General features: G+C 36.3%; 1 protein-coding gene across 11 annotated transcripts in view; it reads left to right on the top strand.

The window, feature by feature from the left end:
- CCSER1 (coiled-coil serine rich protein 1) overlaps window positions 1-20,581 on the top strand; it is a 648,564-nt gene that overhangs the window by 557,849 nt on the left and 70,134 nt on the right. For 2 of the 11 annotated variants that reach the window (XM_086888591.1, XM_086888619.1), the window contains one exon: window positions 8,122-8,289. The exons of 8 other annotated variants lie outside the window; for them this stretch is intronic. In XM_086888591.1, coding sequence (XP_086744717.1) covers window positions 8,122-8,250 — 129 coding nt within the window. In that variant the 3' untranslated portion in view covers window positions 8,251-8,289. Of the gene's footprint in view, window positions 1-8,121; window positions 11,085-20,581 lie in introns of those variants that run through there. One more of the 11 variants, XM_086888593.1, reaches the window with a different exon arrangement.

Raw genomic sequence — 20,581 nt, 5'->3', positions numbered from 1 at the left:
ATAATACAAAATGCTTTACCAAATGTTAGATATTTACTTAGGGCTATATCTTCAATTTGGAGCTTTATTATAAAGTGTCAGGAAATCTATTCATATCAAGGAAGTATTTATAAACGTTCACTTTGCAACTATTCTTATGGAAAGTTTCCAAGTGGTTATGGGATGGCTCCAGACAGAAACATTTTTCTTCCTCAGTAAAGAAACTCTGATAAGACAATTGTGAACCCTTCAAATAAAGACGTACCTAGAAGTGTAATACTGATGATATTCATGAAGGGAATTGCATGAAAAAAATACAGAAAATAACTAATTTGCTTCCTAAAATAGGAAACTAAACTTTTGAGGCAAACAGATTTTATGTTTTCTGCTGGGAATAGTTCATAGTATGAGACAGTAGTAACAAGGATTCTGAATAAAATCCATAGGCAAACCCATGGGAATCAGGGCAAGGGAAGGGAAAATGACATTCAGAAGAATAGAGTTTAATCAGAAGAAATTAATGAAAGAAATTGCTATTTGATGCACTGAATGAGCTGAAAGAATGTCACCAAAAAACATCCAAGCAACCAACCAACCAGCACCTAAAAAACAATACTCAGAGAAACCTGTCTCCTACTGTTTTCAGTCCCCGTTGGCCAGCTGAATGGGGAAATGTCCCACAGTTGCACCTGGAGCTGATCCTGCTGCTGGGTAGCTTTACCTTGATCCTCTCGGTTTTGGGGGTTTTGGTTGTTTTTAGTTCGGTTGGTTGGTTAATTTGGTTTATTTTTATTTTAGTTATAGGGGGTTTCCCACCTTAGGATTTTCTACCTTTTCACATCAGTGTTTACTTTTAGATCTTACAGCTGCTAACTCTGCCTACATCAGCAGTGAGAACAGGTGTTGAGTCTTGAGACTGTGTAGGGCTGTGGGGAAAGAGGAAAAAATGTCTTCCGGGTCTTCTTCTGGACTACCACACTCAGTAATGAGTGACACAACATCTGTTTGAGTGGATTTCAACAGCAGACGAATCCCACCCCCTCTAAAGTACTGATATATCCATGTGGGAAGATGAGATCTATCTCCATGCAAAGGATAGAGGAGTAGGGCAATTAGTGGGCATTTCTTATACCTTGATCTAATCTTTTTATTGAATTGCATTAACATGTAAGGTGAAAACAAAAGCTTAGGAATGGGATGAGTATTTAAATGATTGTGGGTTTGCATGTGGAATTCCAGGAATGAAGCCCAGTGGTTGAGGTGTGCAAGAGCTTTGTGTGGCTTCAGCAGGACCACTTGCATTCAGCAGTTTGAATTTGAATCTTGATTCTGGTAGTCTTCTGCATTTAGGATTACTTTTATTCATGGCATGGGATCACCTCTGTTACCAATCCTCAGCAGATTTCTTGACAATAGTTTTTAGTTTCAGTTACAGGCAACTTGGTTAAACACCATTTGTTTTGGGTCTTCCTTCAGATCTTAGTGTAGCCAATTAGTAATAGAAGATGTTTAACCTCTATCAGTTAACCATGGCTTTGCTGACCTACCATCAAAATTTTAGCAAAGTCTCTATTTGAAACTACTGAAAAGTTTCCCAATTTTAATGAAAATATTAGGAGGAGGTGGGATAACACGGTGACTTTGCTTCCTGCATCAGTGGATTCAACTGCTGTTTCATCCTGGTGCCTTGAACTTCGTACGTTATTACAATGGCTTTCACTTCTTTGATTTATATGTGACTTTAGAACATAACTTTTTGCGTTTTACTTCTGTGGTTTATTTTTAGATGTATTTTCTCAGTAATTGAAAGCTGTGATGGTGCACTAAGGAGAATGGTAGCATAAAAGAATCAGCCTGCCTTGATTCCAACATTTCACTTTGAACCATCAGTTGGCTCCATGATATGTAGCAGTTTTGCTTTGAAACATGGGATTTCAGTCTATAATCTAATTATTGCTGATTTATAAGGTAATTTAAATTAATTTAAGTATAGTATTAATGATTTCTCAGATAAATCAACTGAATAACAGGAAAAAATCATGCTATTTTTCATCATTATATGGTTGCTTTTGTTGTATTTGATTTCTCAGTTTTATTCATTTGTCATGCTTTTCCAATTACACTAGTCAAATATATAAACCAAAACCCCTAAGAGCACGTAACCTGAAGTTTCCAAGAAAAAAAAAATGCATAAGGTGAATGCCAGCTCAGTTCTTAGTAAACAGAATTGTTTAATTGTTTATAATTAATTTATTGTTCTTTTGCTTATCATCTTAGAAGACATTGCATTTATTTCCAAATTGTCATGGTTAGGTAGTGTTCAGAAAATGAGCATGATCTGTGTACACATGAAATACATACAATTTTTTTAGTGTATACATACAATAATGTAAATCAGCAGTCCCTTAGCTCCTTCCATCCTGAGCACTGTCTATGCATAAGAGGCAATTGCAGTTAAACCTTTCCTTCTCCCACATTCAGTAATCTGGCTATTTATTCTTACAGAAAGGAAAACCCCAAACCATACAAGAAGTAACAACAGAAGATCCTTCTGTAGTAATTTCTTTTGTATCTCTCTCTGTGAATGGCTTTCAGCAGTGATTACATCTTGCAATAGACTCTATTCCATTAGTGGACCAACATATGAGAAAATTTGTAATTCCGATTTTAGTGTAACAAGGTAATTAAAACACTAGATATAAATGTCAGGTGAGTCTAAGGTTATCTGTAGTTTTATTTTTCTGATCATGTATCACTTGAAAGGCTGAATACAGGAGTTGTGAGCAATCTTGCTGCTACTTAATGTTGCCTTGCTTTGTTGCCAGCAGAGGTTAGAGAGGTCCCATCCCTTCGCTGCCGTCCATCTGCGCTCCCTCAAACCACAGCACATCCCTTCTGTTATGTGATGGCCTCACTCAGGAGGGGAGAGCCTAAACACAGCAGTGAAGGAACAAAAACAGGAACCTCCTAAGTGATGTTTCAGCACTTAAAAAATTATGGGGAACCAAATTCACAAAAAGTCAAATAATGCCTGGACTGAGCTTTAGCAAGTGGATCACACCACGTTGTTTAGCTCCCCTTGGGTACCCCGCTGAAGCTTAGAGCCACAGCTTGGTGTGATCTGTACTTCTCTAACCCTACATTTGTTTCTTCTTGTGGATATATCAAAAACTGAAGATACAGTCACAGGGTGAAGTCTTAGTGGAGGTGGTTGTTATATATTTTGATATGTGTATTTTATATGTATATTTTATAACCTTCTTTATAATCATCTAACTCTCTTTGGAATATGTCAAAATAAATTTTAAGTGCTTCTTCTTTTGTTAATTTAGCCAAGATTTTTCCCCTGTGGTTGAAAAGATGTTAAACACCTTACTCCATGTGTTCATAACCTAATATAACATGTAAGGTCAAGGTGCTCAACAACAAAAACCCAGTTACACTCTGGTGACAGAGTGTTTTGTTTCCAGTCTGTAATACCCTAATAGTGGAGGAAATGTTACATTCAGAGAGGACCAGTCCTTCTTTATTGCCGCTTCAAGCAGAAAGTAAGCAAAAATCAACATGAGGTCTCTAAAGATGATCAGTTTAGTTTAGAGATCTCAAGTGAGTTGAAGGGGGTACTTCAGTATGTCCATGAAGTTGTTCATTTTTGTTATATGTGTTTGAATATCATTCTCATTCCTTCTCTCTTTTTTTTTCCTCTTACATTCCATCTATCCATTGTCACGCATTGCATTCTTGATTACAGTCTGTGTAATCGTCACCACCGTGTGAAGGCATTTTCCCACGTCACCAGGTATGGTGTCACATGTCAAAAAACATGTTTGTGTGTTCCCAACCCTATTCAGTGTTGTGCTTAGTAAATTTCTCCTACGTTAACCTCTTTTCTTCCTGTCTTCCTTTCCCATTCAATATGAAATAACATTGCTGCAGGAAAGTGACTTTTAAAATTAATGTATTTTTTTTAAAAAAAGTTTAATTTTCTGGATCAAAGAGGTACTGTCTTTCTTAGGGACTAAAAAGAAGTACTATACAGGTTTTTGGTTGTCCACAGGTTATGGCCTGGAACCTGTGATCTTTTTAATGGATTAATATCTGCTAAATTCCACTTTTGTAAAATCCCTGAACTGCATTGTTCTGTTTTATTCTGATTGTTGCTGGTTTATGTTAGAACCCCGATACTTTCACTTCTGTAATGGCAAACACAGATGGATAAATTAGTGCTTTTGTCAATCCTTATTGTTCTAGTTTTTTTCTAGTATCTAAACTTTCATTCCTTAGGATTTATGTGGCCTTTAGAAACATGTTATTTGCAGATTGCTACATGGGTAGCTTATTTTTTTAAGAAAGTAGTAAGATCCTGAAGATGCTCATTTACATGCAGATTTTTATGACTTTTAATGATGTTTCTGAACATCACTGACTCGTAGCTTGATTACTTTTGCACTTGGCAGAAGAAAATTTCATTAAAGAGCTGTTGCAAGAAACTGTTTTTAGCAATAGTGGGAAAGCATGTCTTACAACCTGCATTTCAGGGATTAAAATTAATATCATTATTGTGAGTTCATGAGCTTATGCACATTTATTATACCAAGACGTGGAACATGAATCATGTCTTTCTAAGCATTCTTCTTACAAGATATAAAAAGGAACAAGCGTTCCTTCTAAATGCAAATTACGAAATCCAGAGCTGGTAAAAATTAATGTAACCCAGTTGCTTCTGATGGTGACACATCTCATACACCATTTCTAATGTCAGTCCTTTCAGTTCAATACTTATTTTGGATCAACTTCCAGTCCTTATGGGTCTCTAAGCTGCAATGTACCTAGAGGTATAACTTTTTCTGAAATAGTCAAAAACAAGTGTTGAAAATTACACAGTGACTATTTCTAGGCTTTTTAGTTGTATCTCAGCTTTTTCATTCTGACATCCAGTGTCTCTGCAACAATTTTAACAGCATAATCATTTTCCAATGTAAATATATTTAACTTACGGTGTCAGTTCCTCTATAGGTAGGACACTAGTTATTTAGCCTTTAGTCTGTCCCTTCAACTTCAGACTGTAAAATGGTAGCAAATTAGGTAAATGGTAATAAATTAGGAAAAGAGAAGTGGCAAGTACTTCTTTTTAAAGTAATACTCTGGAACACCTGGATTGAGGTGTACAACTTTTTCTTGTATTGAGTGAGAACAGCACTTGGAGCTGCTGAGATCCATCTCAGTACCTCATTGACAAGCTGGAGGTATTCAGGATGTTTACTGGCATAAATAGGACACCGTTCTAAACAGATGCAAGCTGCAGCTTTGTAGCATGCAAACTGCTAGGTGCATTGTTGTGAGGTCAAGGCTAAATGAACTATTGTTGCTCCCTTGTTGTGTTCCAACCTTGCATAATTACGTTAATGGATTTTCCTTACTTATTAGTAAGGCAAAATATGTGGGATGTAAAATAATCTAGTAATTGGCACAGTTAAGCCATTGGATAAGGATCGTGGTTCAGTTGTTGTAATCGCATGAGGTAATGGCTTTATTATGGTACCTGCTGTAGAACCATTTGCAAAAGCACAAATTTAACTTCAAATAATTAAAAATTGATTTGTTTTGAACAGTGAGCTTCCGAGAGAAGGAACAGCTGGAAACATTGAGATAACTAGAGACGTATGTAATGGATGGATGAATAGTTGTATAACTGAGTCTAATTCCACTGGTGGGCTCAGTCATTTTGCAGCATTTTTGGACTCAGATTACTAGACACAATTCCACATTATAAACAGTACTTTTGGGTCACAGAAGCACACAGTATGCCTGTCATGCTTCAAATAAGACTTAAATCTGTTTGCAGATTTAAATATTCCACTTCTACTAAGGTTTTGTAATCTCAAGATCATTCCTGCAGTTCAAAGACCTCTTTCGGTATTTGAGGACCATATAATCCTAGCAGCTCTTTTCTTACATTTTTTTAGCATAACCTTAGTCTAGTGGTCAAAGTTCAGTAACTGTAGTCATTCAAAATCATTTTTAGAGTGAATGTCGCTGATAAGGGAGGAGAACAGGACCTGAATAAAATATGCAAGTCTGTATTTTGCTTCTGGGAGCAGTCTGAGAACAGACAGGAAACCCTCATTTTTAGCACTGCTCACAACAGTGCTAATATAAAATCTACCAAATAATTCTGCCTATTTTCTGCATTGTATGTTGCTGGTAAGAAAGTAGGGCAGTTCACACAAAAGCATTCTTAAAGCATATGGATCATGAATTTGCAGTAAGTTGAGGAAAAAGAAAAGATGTATTTAGCTACTGCTATTAAAATTGCAGTCCTGGTAATCTAAGCCTTCTGTGATTACATTGTTTGTATTACATTACTAATCACAAATATCCCTTAAATGATTGCACAGTTTTTAGATGTAATCAGTACTAAATGAAGCTAAGCAAGGAGTACTACTTGTATCTGGCTTGTGCTACTGAACTTTATGTTCTGTGTATTTTGTAAAGACTTTTTTTCTTTTTGTCATGGCAATCTGAAATACCTCAATGACCTTGTATGTCTATGGTAATTGACATTTAAATACTTTATATTTTTTGTAATTTTAAATTTTGCTTCTATGACATATAGTAAAGGTAATGTGGAATTGCCATGTAATTATGCACAAGTACTATGCTTTTACATTAGACAATGAATAATTGATATTTCAGGTTATATCCAGATGCTATTCTGAGATGAAATTGTGAGATTTCAAAGTATTCTTTCACCCAGATCATTAAAAATCTGCTGGAGGATTTTCTTCTGAGTCTGTTTTGGTTTTATGCAGAACATATTAAATGCTGAAAAAAACTCTAATCCCCCAAAGACTCAAGTTAAAGGAAATCTCTGTAGTTCCACTCTTGAAGAGGCTGAAATTATAGACTGTTAAAATTTTGTGTAAAAGCAAGAAATCAAATCTATCTGTAATTTTATTTTATAAAGAAAATACTATTACAGTTTCTCTGAAATGTGCTTCTGGGTGTATTTGAAATGCACTGGGAATATGAATGCTTGATGGAATTCAGTGCAGACAATGAATCATGGTGATCAGATGTTCTCTATTGACAAATACTATTTTTTAAAAAGACTAATTTTTGTAACTCAAAACATCAGTCCCTTTTGTTTCAGATTTTAATGAAACAACTCACTTTTGGCACACAGCTTTAATGGACAAATGCCAGAGAATGGAAGCAAAGGGCAGCGTGTTTCTGTAAATCTAAATAGATTAATGATATTCAAACTCAATTTAAATGTCATTCTTCTTGTTTTCAAGTCTAGCCAGAGTACTTCAGAGATGTTAGTTGGTGTTTTTTGGCACAGACTGGGTAGATGAGTGTGTCCCAGTTTGCTTGGTACCTGCTGCTGTCCTGTGCCACTGCAGTGAGGTCAGCTGAACTTCTCACAGCTTTTGACTCTCCTGCTGTTTTTCAGTGCTAATTTTAAGCAGTTTATTAAGTGAGAGTGAATTTCTCATGGCTCAATGTATTCCTGTGAGGCTTTGATAATTGGAATAATCACTTTATTTCCGCTTCCACTCATCTAAGCTACTTAAGTAGATAGTACAGTAGGCTGAGGCAATGAATGATTTCTTCTTTCCAGCCGTATGTTGGTCATGCAATATAACTGCAAATCAGAGCTAGACAGTGTGCCAATTACTACTTCCAAAATGTGTCTCTCCCACAGAAGTTATTTATGCACACTGCTAATTAGCCACCGAGATTTTTGTTCACTGGAGAACAGACACCACAGGAAGCCTTAAAGTATGGGCAAGGATATCTGTGTCCAAGGCCCCAGGCCTCCTGCTTCTCAGCAGGACATTCTGACTTTCAGTAATAATTTACATTTTAAGATAAAATACTGCCACAGGTGTTGGTGGCTCATAATTTCAGACCTTACCTGAAGAAGAGCACAAGCAAATTTAGGCACGATCAATATGAACAAAAATTTATTCCAGGAAATGTCCTGCCTTTTCCCTTTTCATCACTCAAAATTTTCTCACATTGCTGAGGAGCCTTTGAAACTCTGTATATTTAGGGCTTTCCAAAGTAGCAATTCACTCTTACTTTTATTTCTTTTGCTTCACTTCTTAAGCACAATTTATTTATTTTTTGTTTCAGATACTTCACCCAGGAAAACACGTGCTTCTGCTGTCTTGTCTAACCAAGCCTTCTCATTTTCACCACTTACACATAAACATCCCATATAGAAATAATGTAACAGAGACATATCTCTGCTCAGAGGTATAGAACTTGTTTCAAATAAATAGCAAGTTGGTGAGAAATGGATGAGAGGTGTAACAGTGCAATGCAGTCAACCATACTTGGGGAAAAATACAGAGGCTAACTGAGGAATGAGACAGAGAGCAACCATGATGGAGAAGTTGTAATCAATGTAACCTGCACAGGATGCAAGAAAACTGAAAGCATGAGGAGCAAAAGAAAAGTTTTCATTAAATCAGTTATAGATAATTTAATGAGTATTTGAGTATTTTAGGTAGAATCAAGATTTCAACCTGTTACTGAACAGGTCCCTTTCCCCTTCCAGTTCTTCTGTCCTTGTTTGCTCTGGGGGCAGCCTTACCTTAAATGCGGTTTCTGGTTTTAGTCGGTTGCTGTTCTTTGTGATGTCAGTTTAGAAATAATGTCTACTGAGTGCCCTAGCCCCAAAGATCCTCAGTTATGCTCTATACCACTTGTGTTCTTTCCGAGCCCATAAATCTCCCCTTTTACAGTGGCACAGCATCATTAGGATGAGCAGTGAGTACTCTGCTCTCCGTGATCCTCTGCCACTGCAGCAGCCCCTTAGAAGGAGCTTAGAGGTAAATTACTTTGGCCACGCAGCTGAGGAGGGGATGAGAACAAAATCGTTTAAAAAGATTACCCCCTAAGTGCCTACCTTCCCCTTCTGCCCCTGTTTTGCACCAAGAGTGAGAGGCTTCTGCCTTTCTCTTTGAGATGGGATGGGGCCTCCTTGCCAGAGAGGATGCCATGCCCTGGGGTACACTAATAGGTGCAAATGTTGCAGCCCTGAGTCAGCAGCATAAAGATAATAGGTGTATTTATGTACTAATTTAGGAAGCTCCAGCTCTGTGGAAACTTCATAGCGTGTTTAAGGGACAATGATTTATTAGCCACTGTCAGGAAAATCTCTATAAGCAGAAAGGAAAAATTGCAGAAGTTGTGAAGTAGATGAGGCAATAGAAGAGAAAAAGAAAGCACTCAATCTCACAAGTGCATGTTTTATTCCAGATGTTGGAGGCACAGAAATTATAGTCAGGGTAAATCGATGCATTCACATAACAGGGTGAAACTCAGAATGTAATCTAAACTTGTGATAATAGTATCATCTATGATAATTGTATGGTTTCAGGTTGTTTTTATATATTTTCCAGTGTAGAATGAACAAAACCAATAAATTCACATTTCTACTCTTAGGAAAAGGAGAAGCATGGCATTTTAATAGCTGTACAAGTTAGCTTTGAAAAGCCTACAGCTGAATATCTAATAGTTGGCAGTAATGCTCCTCTTCATTCTCTGACCAATGTGGGAAATTTTAAATATGAGTTATTATCCGTATGAAACCTTTCAAGAGAAGATGTAAGTAAAGGTAAATGATAGTCACTCATTTATTATTGGCCATAGTAGAAAGTGGCAGACAGAAGCTTATTAATTTTGATCTTAAAAAAATGCTGTCACACTGTCAAACATGCCAAAGCAGTGCTTTCTGGATCATTTTTCATATGTTTCATAGAAATGGCACAGATTGAATGGGTTAACTTTTAAATAAATTTCAAGTTTATTTTTAATCAATAGCAAATTAGGGATTTAGTTTACTGAGCAGCTGTGCCATAAATTATAACAGCACAGCTCAGGTAGAGATTTTGACACTCTGAAGACAGGAATGAGCAGTCAAGGGACAGATAGGTGGGAAGACTCATTTGAGCAGCTTCATTGTCAGTCACAAAACCAAAGTGATTTTACATCTCCTCAGAGGGGAAGAAAAAGCATTCCTTTAGTATGTTTATACCAACTTAGAATAAGATTGTACAAAAGACCATGGAGGTAGGTGATCTGGGTCTAAATGAGACTTTAGACAAGGTGCCAAGATTAAAACATGCTAAATAAGATGGAAATAAGTGGGTGCCAGTGCAAATCTGTCTAGCTGGGCTTGGTAGTCAAGACCAGTTGTGGGTTTGTTTCCTCTTACCAGAGTTGTAAGGCAGTTCCTGGAGAGAAGCAGAAAAGAAGGGCGAACATAATGGTATAAAGATTCATGGAACTACAATTTTGTGGTAAAAGCTGTAGATTTATAAGACAGTCAGCAGTAGAGAATGCAGTGGAAATGGCCAGGTGTTTCAAATAGTCAACATTTTTTAGGCTGATCAGTCAGCCAAGTTCTTAAGAAAATCTACTGAGCTCTTACAAGAACAGTGAAAATACTATTTTTATGTGAAGTAAAATATGCTGAGATACAAACAAAAATGTAATATGCAACAACTACAATAGTCTATTTATTAGAAAAATGGTTAAGAATAACTTTTGCTGTGAAGGAAATGCGTTATACACAGCAGTGGTGCTGAAGCTGTACACTTCTCAAATTAGGTTTACACTTTCAGATTACAAAAATGAGTTGAAAATGTGTTGGGAAATGTGAAATTTTCCTTGCGAGCTTAATGGATTATTTGCATAAACCACAAAATAATCAAACAAACCTGGGGCTGGCTTTTAAAGTACACACGAAGGAAATCATATCCTCCATTCCTGTGTTATTTTAACAAAAACTTTAATTGACCTCACAGTGTGGAGGTGTAAAATGTGTGTGATATAGTTAGGTAATGAGATAGGCTGTTTAATAAGACATTAAGAAATAAATAACAGATGTGGTAATAAACAGAATCAGTGTAAAACAGGTGAAGAAGTGTCCTTAATGACGGATGCACTACAGCATGTCATTTTATACTTAAATTAATGATGCAGTTTCAGAAAAATGCTAATATACTAGTAGAAGTCATATCAATTGTATTGCTAACATAAAATTTTATTAAAACATGTGTGAGTAATAAAACATTTTATTATTAAAATCTGGTTTTTGTGTTCTTGGGGACAATTTGGATTCGCAGAGGTTGATGGCACACTAATCTTTTACCAATTTCAATCCAAATGAAATTGTGCTTGTCTGTTGTTGTTTAGATATGTCATGAAGTCAGATAATCTAAAGCTGAAGGCAAAGATTTCATAACATAACATTGTTCCAAAATCAGTCTGTTAGGAACAATCATCTACCTTTTTTCCCTATCTTTAGTGAAAGACACATTCCTCATGCCGTGCTCTCACTTTTGGCTCTTTTTACTTGTATCTTTTTTCTTTTAAATCAGCTGGTGGCATGAGTCATAATTGAGCACAGTTCAAATTTCACTTTGCCCGTTTGCCATATTGTAAAAGGAATGGAGGTCTTGTCATGTATGATTGCAAAAGAGCTCAGAAGGGTTTCTCACCCTTACAGGAATAAATAATTTGTAAATAATTACATAATAATATATATAATATTTTATATATACACAAATATATCATATATAATAATATATATATTATAATTATGTATTGTGCTGTGTTTCTGAATGCTCTAAGACGTGACACAGCAATACACACTCTAAATTTTCTACCTCTTCACTACTGAGTTGCAGTGAATTGTTTTTTTCTTGTCTTGAGCTAACATTGATGTGTTCACAAAACTGCCATATCTATTGGTGCAATTTCCAGCTTCAATAGCAAGTAGCGTCTAGGAGTAAAAACAAATTAATAAATTATTACCAGAAGCAAGAGGCAGAGCTTTTTTGTTGAAAAGATACCTGGGAAAGTTTCATCCAGTTTTTAAACAGTGCTGATGCCAAAATGTCCAACAAGAAAACTATGTCAAGTATAGTGCACAAGTTAAGCACCTATTCAAAATAAGTCTTGATGGTAACTCTGTGAAGACCTAGGGGAATAATTCTGTAGCCATATAAAATTGTTTATGAGTCTGTAATTAAACTGTAATCAGTCAGTGTTTGACATTTTAGCACTTCAGCCGGCTGCAATGCAAAAGTACCAATTTCAACTACAAATCCCTCATTAAACTTCCAGTAAAATAGGATTACTGACTGCTATGACTGTCAACATGCATTTTATTTTAAATAGTAATCAGAGAAATTATTGTAGTTCATTTTATAAACATGCATATTTTCTCTATCCATTTTTTTAAGTTTTTAGCTGTGACAAATTAAGTAGGATGAGGTCATTGAGAGTTTTCCTTAGAAATAGTGCACACTTCTGTGCCAGCTTAAATCTTTAGCTTCAATTATAAAGAAAAATTAAGATGTGCTGTGGAGTGAAACTACAATGGTGAAAGATTAATTAGCTAATATTTGTGAAGCTCCGAAGATAAATCAGGCTATGCAGTGTGTGTTTGTTAAGTACTACTGTGACAGGGTTGCTAAGTGCACGGTTGAGAGTTAGTTGGAGGGATGAATTTTTTCCCAATTCACTCACTTGTTCCCAAAGCTTCCATATTGTGAGGACTTGTAGGCGCTCATGATAATCTCGCTGGCACTGGTGGATCAATACTACTCAATTAGTTCAGCCCACACTTCTTTCACAGTCTATTAGTGCCTCTACATGTCTCATCTCACTAAATCCTTTGGGGGGAACTGAATGATGAATCATTCCTCGTTTGCAGTTCCTTGTCTATGGAAGAGAATTTAGCAAATTGGTTGTTTTGGGGGCAGCAGTGACCGATGAAAAAAATTCCTTTTGTAAAGTGAATGATGCCTGGACCTAAATGTTCCTGCCAAAGCAGAACCCAAACTCTGGACTCCTCGGTAGAAGAGAGCAGTGTAACAGTGTGTGCAGACCTCTTAGTATACAAATCAGAAATGTCACAGTCATATCAAATGAAGTGCCAGTCCAGAACAAACTCACTCTTTGGCTCAAATAATCTTGACAGGTCTGTTTTGTCTGGAAGGACTTAGGTTGGATCAGGACTAGCCTGGCCTTAAGTACCATAAAGCCAGCATAAAGGCATTTCTTTTATTCAGATATGAGGTGTTGCCTCTTTTGCTGCCATTGGTTAATCTGTAAAAGCAAGGTTTGATTTAATAATAATAACAACAGTGGTAATAGTATTAATAGTAATAACTGGATGTAGGATCTGTCCTCCCACCTACTAAGAAATAGTAGTCTGAACCACAACTCAAAGAAGCTGTAAAAGGAACATGCAGTTCTCAGTATTAATCCAGTGATAGTTTCCTCTCTTAAAACCCACTAACATAGTATTTTCAGTATTTTAATGTAATTTGTCATTAAATTTGACATGCTGTTCACAACTTTTTAATGAGTCTTTCCCATAACTCTGAAGAATATGTTCTCTGAATTTTTCACTTAATTACATCTAAGTAGCAATCTATTTTGACAGTGATAACACCATTTTTTCATACTAATTTCACTAGTGTATCTTGTAGCCTTTTACTGGACTGTTCAACATTGTCCTGGTAGGCACATTTGTAGCATTAACTTCATTGTCTTCAAGCCTCTATATTTACTTTATATTTCAGTATCGGAGTCTCTTTCCTGTTTAGCAGAAATCTCTCTCTCATCTCTCCCACACAGGTTGGGAAGTTTAGCTGGTTTTCTGCTTTATGCAGAAGTAGGAAAAAATTGATCGTGCTTCCTGGTTTTGCTTAGCCCAATGACAGTGTCACACTACCTGGTGAGGCAGCAGAGGAACTGGAAAACAGCTGGGCACTGGTTCCTTTGTGGAGAACACCCTGGTTCCAACCCTGCCTTGCTCCTCTCTGAGGAAACCAGCTAAGACTTCTATGTGAAACCAGCAGAGCTTGGCTGCAGTTGTAGTTACTCACTAACAGTTGTAGTGAATATTGAAAACTAGGACGCTTGTGAATATTTTAGTTACTTTTCTGTAGACGTCAGAAGGAAGTTCCAGGTTGCTGCATGATAAATAATAGAGACTGTGATTTATTTACTATTTATACACTCTGTGTTTGTCAGAAGTAAGAGCGCAAGTGACAAGTCCTGTGTCACCAAAAAATTTTCCTTACCTCATCACAGTTAAGGTGTAGCTGCAGCTTTTTGCTCAAGAAAGGTTTGCAGAATTTTAGTCTCTAGTTCACTTAACCTCTGTAGAGCTGTGCAGAGCTGTCACACTTAAAAATGCAGGAATTAAGATATCAAGCTCCTTTTGTGAAACAGCTTGGAGAGTTGTGTTTTAGTTCTGCTGTAAGGCCTGGAAGTGCCTTCAAATGCAATGTAAATTAGTATGCCCAGTATGAGTTACAGTCTTTGATTTTTACATTCTTAAGAACTCTGGTTCTGATGTACAGTAAAAAAATAGGAATAATTTATCTGCTCTTTAATTATTGGTGAGATGGATGGTGTAGTCTGATGTTATGGGAGGATGTGTTCGACTTTTCTGCTGGCAGAAAGGCAGTGGGATAGTTGAAGGATAAATGTTGATAAATTCTGGTTTTGTCACATCATAAAGGGAGTAGACTTCTTTTCTGCTGAAAGCATGCCTCTGTCTTCGTGGAGCTGTGTCATTTCACTTAAATAAGCTCCTGAAACTCCTAAATTTTAAATATGCTCCATACCATCCACGTGTAAGTGGCCATAACAGGCAAGTTTGGGTGTGATTATAGATTTTCTAATTTTAAAACATTGTGTGTTGATTTACTGCATATTTATTCCTGTTGCTGGAACCCTGAAGGTATCTTTTTCAAACTCAGAAACACTAAGAAAAGTTTCCTGAGTTTTTTTTCCTAAATAAATTAAATAAGTTAATTCCAAATCAACATTTCTATAGATTCCAGTTTCATACTGTTAAAGACAGCATTTGCTATTTCCCTCTGGAATTTAATAATAATTTTAATGTTCATTAGTAAGAATGTTTCTTTTTCACTTCTTGATATTCTCATGCATTTGCAACTACTTTGAGGGAGTAATGCATGACCACAATGTACACCAGCAAGTTCTCTTATCTACTGGGTTGAATGTTTCATTTGTATTTATGGATTTTGTTGTTGTTGTTGTTAAGAGATGTAATGTTGTAGGAATGTGTTTGGAGCATGCTTCTTTTAATCTGCAATTATTTGGATTTTCCAGTTTCTGTATTTTGTATCAAATTTTCTCATGAGCAACTTTATTCATCGTTAGGTACTTGGATTCTATAAGAATGAAAACTTTGATATTTTTTTGCTTAAGTTTGTATCGTGCCACTTAGTCTTCAGGTTAGGCAATTTCTGGTAGGAAATAACAGCAATCCTGCTTCAGCTGAGTGTCTTGGGACTGGATCTGAGCTCGTGAAAGTTTTTGCTTATTTTTGCCTCATTGAAGTTCATTACAAGTAGCAAGTTACCAGTCAACAGCAGCAAAATGTCTCGGAAACAAGAACTCATTAAGGTTCTTGTTTTCAAGCTATTTTGCTGCTGCTGACTGGTCTGCAGTCTGTGATAGAACAGGCAACTTACTATCGCCTGGAACATCTTTGTCACATGTTTCCAACACTTCTCAGGTATACATTTGTTATTGTTGTCACAATTACTACATGCTGGTGTTTCTTCTGGATTAAATGAAGCTGTAGCTTATATTGATCTAAAGCTACAGTGCATGCACGTACTGCCATTCTGCAAAGTGATGACTTTGTAAAGTGTGTTTTAATGCAGTCACTTGAACTACACCTTTATTTCCTAATAGATTTAAAAGTGCATTTAGATTTACCACCTTATCTGTTTGTGCAGCCCAGAGCCCAGGGCCCACCACGCAGCAGTGATGGGGGGCTGGAGTCGAAACAGGGTCACCTGGGAGGTAGCAAGGCTTGTGTGGCATTCAGGGAGGTGTTTGACACACACCAGTGGCACCCGCTGGGCAGAGATGGTGGCAGATGAGAAGGGGCCAACAAAGTCTTGCTCACATGGAGCCTCTCTCTGAGGAGGGTGGCTGGCCTTGTCTTCATCACTTGCCATTAGCCCAAGAGAACATTGTTTTCTCCACATCAAATATTCTCTTTATTTCTAATGTAATTCCGTTGCTGTTGAATTCCCATCTAATTCACACTTGCTGTATTCCCTTTGTCCCTAAATCTGCATGACATTATACCATAAATGCTTCAGCCTCTGTTAAATCTTAATGAGAAGAAAACTGGCTTGAATTAACCAGGTCTGGCTGTATCAATATTTTACCAACGTAATTTAAAACTATATGTAAAACGTGATTTGTAATTCAGAGGATTATCTACTGTTGTATAATGAGGGGAGGGAAAAAAGATAACATTTTAATGCCTTTTAAGGCTTTTTGAAATTAAGTTCTCCCTTGGTTGTACTTGCAATCAAAAGGATTTTTATATTTTTATTTTATTTCTGTTTCATCTCCAAGCTTTATAGAAAAGCCCTCCAGACCAGTGGAATTAAACTAGGATAAAATAGTAGGTTATTGCTGAAATTAAGACCAAATTGTCATGCTTCCTCTAGAAGGAACTAAGTGTCTGTTAAGGCTCCCTTGTTCCCTGAGATTTACATTTAATGGTGGAACTGCTTCTGTTTCTTCTCTTACTGATAAGGTTTTGTAGCTTAGCAAGAGTGATGTAATCACTGTAGTCTCATTCTTGGGAGGGTCATGGCTAAGCTGTTTTGAGCCATATTTTTTTATCTTCCTTCAACCCTTTGCTCAGGGATTATGACAAAAACCCCCAACCCAGCAATCACAAACGAATTTGTGTTTATGTGACAGCTGCTGCCACTTATAATCTACCTTTTAAATAAATAGTGTATCACAAGTATAATACTTACCTGACAACAAGTGTGACATATTTAGTAGTACCTGTAGCTTTTCTTTAATATTTATTTGCCTAGAGCTGGTTTGGAAAATACTTTCTTACCCTAATGCAATCTCTCCAGAATTTTCCCTAGTGTTATTGAAAAATAATAGCCAAGTCTAGGCTTGATTGCAGCCAGTTTTCCAAAATCTGATGAACTAGCAAAGAGGGAGAACAAAGTCTCTCTATTTTCTTCTCAGGAAATGTCAGCTACACACGCTGTCGAGTGCACACTGGTTGAGTTTACAGACTACCCAGAGCAAAAGTCATGAATTCAAATGTTGAAAACAAAAAAATAATTCCTTTCTTGTTTGTTTTCATCCAGTTATTTCCCAATATTAAGCAAGTTTTTAGAAGAGAGCTGTTCCACCCCTGTTAACTCTAAGTGACTCCTGAAGGCACGTGGAAAGCACTGTGTCCCATTAGTAGTGTAGCAGTGTTTCCAAGCCATGAACAAGGAAACTGGTACTGCTGATGACAACTGTGACATCATGTCACCTTCTCTTGGCTTTCACCTTCATGGCTGAGTGTCCTGGGGTGACTTTATGATGTTTGTATACAATGCCTTTGACCATTTGAGTCTTTGTCAAAGTACAGTAGTCCTTACAAAGCAGAAATTTTACTCTCAAACTAATAAAAGTCTCTTTTTCAAACTGGACCTAGGCAGAAGTTTTGAGGTGTCTACAGCACTGGTTTTCCATTTGGCACTTGGCAGGGAGCTGGGCCAAGTGTGTGAAAAGCTTTTTGAAAGGCTGATTTCCTCACTGACCTTCACAGTGTATAACTGATAAAATGGACCAAGTCTCATGAAGCCTGCTGACAAACTTTGCAGATTCTCACACTCAGGTCTCTATCTCCATGCAACCACAAGCAAAAAATAAATAAATAAATAAATAAATAAATAAATAAAAATAATATTAAAATAAAAAAGTATAGCACAAGTGCAATTATCATCAAGCATCATCTGCAATCCTATTTAGAATGAGAAGCATCACAGTTTTTGCATACAGTTTGACAAAACAATATAAATTACTATTGATTTGAAATTTTTCTAAGTATTGCCATTTGCATCAGGTGTTTACAAAGGAAGGGTGTGATCTGAGCTCAGCAAGAAAAATCCAATCCTGTCTGTTAAGCTTTTCCTCCAGAGTAAATAAAAAGAACTTATGTGAATAGGTTTCTCAGGAGGTCTGTGGAACTTTGTCTGTTTTTGTCTCTTTGGAAGTGCTTTGTTTTCATGCAGTGAAAGCCTGAGTCAGTAGACAGTCATACACATGGCCATAAAATGCATGAAATTCTGGTTTCTGGTCCCAGAGACTCAGTCATTCATTTGCCATCTTTTGTTCACAATGTATTGCTTCTACTGCCTTTTCATTCTTAAATTCCAACTTAAAACATCACAGTTTGGCTGAATACATGAGATCTATTAGCCAGAATCACTACTTTTCCAAACTTCTTCTGGGGGCTTGCAAAATCTCTTTTTGGGCCTGCTCCCTTTTCCCATCTCTGTGTTTGTGCACTCTTTACCTTTCTTAGCTGCTAACATGTCAGGTAAGCAAAAGTATTAAGAATGTCAGCTTTTAATAAGTTCATTATATCTGCCTGAATCAGGACCAAAAATTTTCCACATTATCATGCTGCAGTTGAAATTACTATTTTAGGAGTTAATGTTGTTTCGTGGTCTACCAAATGAAGCTGCATTATTTTCTTTTATGATTTTAACTCTCTTGAGTTTCTGAACACCCACTTCTTGTTTATTGACCTATTCATTTTGTAGAACTACTGTCACTTCATAAAATTGCCCAAACAATTCTGTTCCATGAGTGTTAACAGTATTACTAATTAATATCTTTTTATGAACTGAAAATCTACTGTCTTGCCACTTAGTGTATTAGAAAAATTTATAATACAATTGGCCATCTGCTAGTTATATTCTATGATATTGGCTCGCTCTATCAATAGAGGTAAATATTGCCTTAAATTGAAAAGGCTGTTGTTGATGGTATTATTAAATTTTTGTTGTTTGTGCTCTCTGTACAGCCCCACAGCTTCTTTTATAACTTCTATTAAGAATATAAGATCAATTACTTGGTATAAGTTCTCTTACTTTTATTAAGAGAATGTGAATCTATGAATCTTATATGCTGACAACTCTGCTTTAGTATCTTGGCTCTCCAGTAGTTTAATTAATAAACATACATTTGTTCATTTTGTTGGAGCAACTTTATTGGTATAATGTAATAATGTTTTACTGGTGAATGAAACTATCCAAATCTTCAGCTTGATTAATTTCTTACCATGAAAATGAAGTGTATTTCTTAAAAGGGTTATTCCAACATGAATATAGCTGCTTGGTTTTTTTTCCCCCATTAATACATTTCCATGGAATTGTTTTCTTTCATTTTGTCTTTCAATTAGGCCTTTGGAATATTGCAATTAGAAACTTTTTTACATTTTTCAAATGAGATGATCACATTTTTTATTTCCAATTTTATATTAATTTATTCCATTCTGTTCACAGACTGAAATGTTGCCCAGATTTGTAGATGTGTAGTTAAGTTACCTTTACACCAAAATGTCTTTGCTGCAGATAGCTTGTAAATGTTGATTAAAAAAAAAACTTAAGAATATTATTTAGAAATACTGCATTTTGTCCTCTGGATGATACTATTTTCCCAGGTTAGATGAACTCCTTTAACACAGAGCTAAAACAAAAGTGAGAATAAAATGTTTCAGAAGTCTCAGTGTGTACAGATAAACTATGAACGCGTTATTTTCTAGTCTAAATATATATTGAATTACATTAAATTGTAATTCATATTAGTGTTATTCCTCTGTATTCCTCATTTTCTTTCTCTGATTTCCAATCCATTTGGTGTATGGACACCTAAAAAAGCTAAAGAAGTATTATTTTTTTTTTTTTCAGAAGCCTAAAGGGGAGTTTGATTTTGTTACTCATTTCTGGGAACACCTGTGCACTGTTGAGTTTAATTGGGCTACAGCTGGTGCCACTGATGTGTGGAGCGAGCAGGGCTTTGCAGCCCGACTGGAAATCTTGACATTGTGTGTCATTGTCTGGTTCCTAAGCTATTACTGTGCTCAGGTAAGATAGAAGGTGTTCTAAGTTTTAGGGAATTGCATTTTCTCTGGACTGGCGCAGCTGGTTTAGGAAGATCATTGCTGTGAACTGTGAGTGCATTGCACACTCAGGCAGAACAAGTCTGCTGGACACCCACAAGGCTGGGTTTCTGTTTGCACAAGTTAGGTGCTCATCTTGCATTTTGAAAGTACTGAGGAGAGTTCTATTAAAAAAAAAAAAAAGAGAGGAGCTACACATTTTACGGCTTTAAAAGTGTGATGGAAAGCAAGCTACCCATCTCCTGTCCCAAAGAGATTCTAGAGTACTGCTACAGAGCAAGAAAGGAGGAAATAAGAATGAACTAATGCACCAAAAATGCTGATCAGAAATAGGAGAAATTTGAAAACAGAATCTTTTTATCATTAATTTTTATCTATGGAATATATTAAGTTTAGAAATGGTAATAAAACAAGTAATATTCAACTTAAATTTAGAAGAATTCATTTGCTAAAGGGCTGAATAAAACCATCAAGTGAGAAAATTAGGGTATCATTCCCTGCATGTGAGAGACGACCTAATGTTCATTTCCTTACACTCCTTATTTCCATTGGTTTGGTGGCTGTTTCACGCAGGCAGTA

The sequence above is a fragment of the Cyanistes caeruleus genome, chromosome 5 (genome assembly GCF_971803275.1).
Source record: "Cyanistes caeruleus chromosome 5, bCyaCae1.hap1.1, whole genome shotgun sequence".
Lineage (NCBI taxonomy): Eukaryota > Metazoa > Chordata > Aves > Passeriformes > Paridae > Cyanistes > Cyanistes caeruleus.
This window is presented reverse-complemented; position numbering and strand designations above follow the sequence as displayed.